At 51.5% G+C, this 3,693-nt stretch overlaps 1 protein-coding gene across 2 annotated transcripts; it reads left to right on the top strand.

The window, feature by feature from the left end:
- Positions 1 to 259: 259 nt before the first annotated feature.
- On the top strand, positions 260 to 2,185 carry CLPS (colipase). 2 transcript variants are annotated; one of them, XM_011373537.1, is made up of 3 exons: positions 260 to 343; positions 1,446 to 1,568; positions 2,054 to 2,185. In XM_011373537.1, exons 1-3 carry the CDS (start codon positions 260 to 262, stop codon positions 2,183 to 2,185), a joined length of 339 nt encoding a protein of 112 aa, XP_011371839.1. The 2 variants fall into 2 exon arrangements, with proteins under 2 accessions (XP_011371839.1, XP_011371840.1); XM_011373538.1 differs by lacking the exon at positions 1,446 to 1,568.
- Positions 2,186 to 3,693: the final 1,508 nt, after the last annotated feature.

Below are 3,693 nucleotides of genomic sequence, written 5' to 3'. Positions count from 1 at the left end.
ACACTCTTAACCATGATGCACATCACCACCCCACACAAAGTACCAGGTGCCCAGCTGCCGCCCATTTACCTTATCAGGACCCTCCCCACCCCCCAGCAGCTTGGCTAGGGCTGGGCATCTGCTCAGGCAGGCTCTGCAAGATGGGAAAGGTAGGTCACATGTGGACAGGGCCCCTTTTATATCCTCGCCACCCCAACTGGCCCTGTCTTCTGCCACCTGGCCTGCTGACGGCTACCTGCACCAGCTGTGCCCATTCGTCATGGAGAAGATCCTTGTCCTTTTGCTCGTCACCCTTGCAGTGGCTCACGCAGTTCCTGATCCCCGAGGAATTATTATCAACCTGGTAAGAGGGTCTTCAGGGGAGTCAATTGAATCCCCAGGTGGGAATTTTTAAAGCTTGGTTCTTGACCTCTGATGTCCCCACCTGGGTCAGCCCGGGGGCTGAGAGGTGAGGCATCTCTTCCTTTACTGCCCATGCCCTTTCCTGCACCTCTTCCACAAGGGTTCCCGGAATGGTCGATGAGCATGACGCATGCTCAGAGCAGTGATTCAACCCGGCTGAGGGAGCTTTTAAAAAGCCAGAGCCCTAGGCATCCGCCCTGGAAACCCTGGCTCAGACGGTTCAGCTTCCCTAGACGATTCTGGCTTCTGACCTAGGGCACACACTTCCTGTGTGCCAGACATAATTCTAAATGCCTCAAGAATATTTACTCATTAGTCCTCATACTAAGCACGTGAGACAGGTACTATTATTATCAACCTTGTTTTAGATGCAAAGCTGTCAGTAGAGGAAGGTTAAGCAACCTGCCTGAGATCGCACAGCTGGAAAGTATTGAGAGGTGATGGAACCCAGACCGGAGGCTTCAGAGCCATGCTCTCCCCATTGCCACACACCGCCTCTCCACACAGAGCAGAAGTGGGAAAGCCCATTGGGGCCACCTGCCCCATCCAGGGGTCGTTAACTCGGGACCTTGCATAGGCTCGGGGGTCAGAATCCTCCTGAGATTGTGTGTAAAAGTCTGGAGGTGGGGATGAGGTAGTTTTCCAGGGAGATGGTCCTTGATTTTCACAGGCTTCTCAAGGAGTGTGGAGATCCTGTTTGGGGGCCAAATGTGCACATTCCATGCATGGGAACTCTGAGACAGAGGGTAGGGCAGAGATTTCCCCAGAGTCACCCAAGATGTTTATTGGTAGTGTAGCTGGTACTAGAACCCAGGTGTCCTGCCCCCAGCCCAGAGCTGCTTTTCTGGCACCAAATTGCACATTTCTCAAGCGAGTGGGGCTGAGCGTGGGCAGAGAGGCCACCAGGACCCTGAAGTTGGATTCCTTCACACACACACACCCATATCCATCAGGGAAGGTACTGTCAGTGATAGTGGGCAGGGGTCTGGGTGGAGAAGGGACCAAGGGGAGGAAGTCCTGGGCTGACTGGTTGCCCATGGCAGGATGACGGCGAGCTCTGCCTGAACAGCATCCAGTGCAAGAGCAGGTGCTGCCACCGTACAAGCGGGCTGAGCCTGGCCCGCTGCGCACCCAAGGCCAGCGAGAGCAGCGAGTGCTCTGCCAAGGTGAGTGCCGGAGGACTGGGGGTGGTGGTGCTGGGAGGGGAGAGGGACAGTCCAAAGGAGAAGGGCCCACGAGGCTTAAGGATGGGATCAGGGAGCAGGGTCATCCTGGACCTCAAATGTTGAAGAGAGGAAGAGACAGAGGTCAACAGGCTTCAAAGCACTTTTCCATCCAATGGTCTCTCTAGACCCTCACAACTAACTAGTGAGAAGGGTGGGAGCAAGGATTTGCTATCCCCATTTCATGGATGGGTAAATAGAGGCCCCCCCTCCGCCCCAGAGAGATCCAGTTAATATCAGCATGTGAGCCAGAGTGGAAATCAGAACCTGGGTCCTTCAGGCCCACAGCAGCCCCTGGGGAAGCAGTCAGAGAAACACAAACTGAAAAGACAGACTGGCCTGTTGTTTCTTGGGGTCAGGCAGGCGGCATTTGATACCCAAAGTAGCTCCCCATAGCCTGTGACTCCCCCGGCTCCATGTCTCTGCAGACACTCTATGGGGTTTACTACAAGTGTCCCTGTGAGTGGGGCCTGACCTGCGAGGCGGACAAGTCTATTATGGGCTTCATCACCAACACCAACTTTGGCATCTGCCAAGATGCTAGCAGCTCCAGAAAATGAAACCACCCACCCAGCCTGCCCCTAGCCCAACACGCAGAAGGATGCGCCTCATCCACCACCTCTCCCTGGCTGGCCACCCCCTTGACCAGCACCGTCGTTTTCTGATTGGGTTCTTGGTAATTAAAGCCCCTCCTGCAAACTTTCCCCAAGCTCCTGGATGTTCTTGCTGAGTGTGCGTCTTCCTTCATGTTCTATTAAGCCTTTGTCCCAACAGGGCAGGTGTCAAATAGGTCAGAGGAAGAAGGGATGGGTCTGGTGCCAGGTAGGATATAGGATATGGAGACAAGGTTGTGAAGCAGACTTAGCCATTCTGGAAACCTCTCCATTTCTGGGGAGCAATCACACCTTTCTGGGGTGCTCTCTGTGCCCCTCAAGTTCTCAGGCAAATGTGAGTGCACACATAGCCTCTGGTGAGGAGTTATAATGACCCATATTTATTGCCCTGCATCAGAGCTTACCCATCCCCCATCCTGGGCTCACATCTCTTTTCTGGGCCCAACTCTGAGGTTGAAGGATCAGACCACTAACATTGCTGTGGCTCACTGAGCTCGCAAATTCTCACAACAATTCTGGGAGAGAGAATTTATTGTCTCCACTTTGTAGATAAGGGAAACTAAGGTTCAGAAAGGTTAAGTACCTTGCCCATCTCACATAATTAGAAAAAGTTAGCGCTAAACCTTCTATCACTATCATCCTATGCTTTCTACAATTCCCTGTACTTTCCCAATTATCCATTACCAAGACAATCAGGTGGAATTTCAGGGAATTTAGTTTTGGCTTAATATAACAATTTCATGCTTCCTGGAGCCATCAAATCTGGGTTGCCTTAGGCGGTCCTGAGGTCTCCTTCTCTGAGATGTGCAAGTGGAGGTTCACTGACCCCTCAGTAAAGATGCTGGTGAGGAGATTTACGCAAAGAATCTGGGAGAGTGAACTAAATGAAACTGAGATCTCTCCCAGCCCCAGGTTTCTGTAATTCTGGGATCAATGACTTCTTTGAGTAACTATTAAGTTGATGAGTTGGAACTGGATTCAGCTGTGACAAAAAACCCACGTAATTATGGCTTAAACAAATAGAGGTATATATTTCTCAGGAATAACAAGTCTAGAGATTGGAGCACTGGCATTTTTTTGGGTGTTGGCAGCTCGATAATTCTCCTGACTTCACGGTTAGCAAATGCCTTCATAGCAGCTCCTAATGTCATAACCTCTCACCAAATTCGAAGTAAAGGGTGGGTGGGATAAAGGGTGAGGGCAGAGTCTTTCTCCTAGCATACCTTCTTTTCTTGCCCTAAAGCATTCAGGCAGACTTCTCCATATCTCTATGGCTACAACTAGGTCACCTGACCACCTCTAGCTGCAAGGGAGGCTGGGAAAGCAAGTATTAGGCAAAGGAAATGGGATTGCCATAACTGGCTCAGGCTAATTACGATCCCTCTCCCAGGGTTGGGCACATACTACCCAAGCATTATTGGGGTTCAGTTAGCAAGGAAGGGGGGTAATGGCTG

This window comes from Pteropus vampyrus, unplaced genomic scaffold (genome assembly GCF_000151845.1).
Source record: "Pteropus vampyrus isolate Shadow unplaced genomic scaffold, Pvam_2.0 Scaffold225, whole genome shotgun sequence".
NCBI lineage: Eukaryota > Metazoa > Chordata > Mammalia > Chiroptera > Pteropodidae > Pteropus > Pteropus vampyrus.
This window is presented reverse-complemented; position numbering and strand designations above follow the sequence as displayed.

Bases quoted from the DNA above. Each gene is read 5' to 3' on its own strand.
- CLPS (XM_011373537.1), top strand. From the start codon at position 260: ATGGAGAAGATCCTTGTCCTTTTGCTCGTCACCCTTGCAGTGGCTCAC. The intron at 344-1,445 runs GTAAGAGGGTCT...TGCCCATGGCAG, and splicing joins GAGGAATTATTATCAACCTG to GATGACGGCGAGCTCTGCCT. The intron at 1,569-2,053 runs GTGAGTGCCGGA...ATGTCTCTGCAG, and splicing joins GCAGCGAGTGCTCTGCCAAG to ACACTCTATGGGGTTTACTA.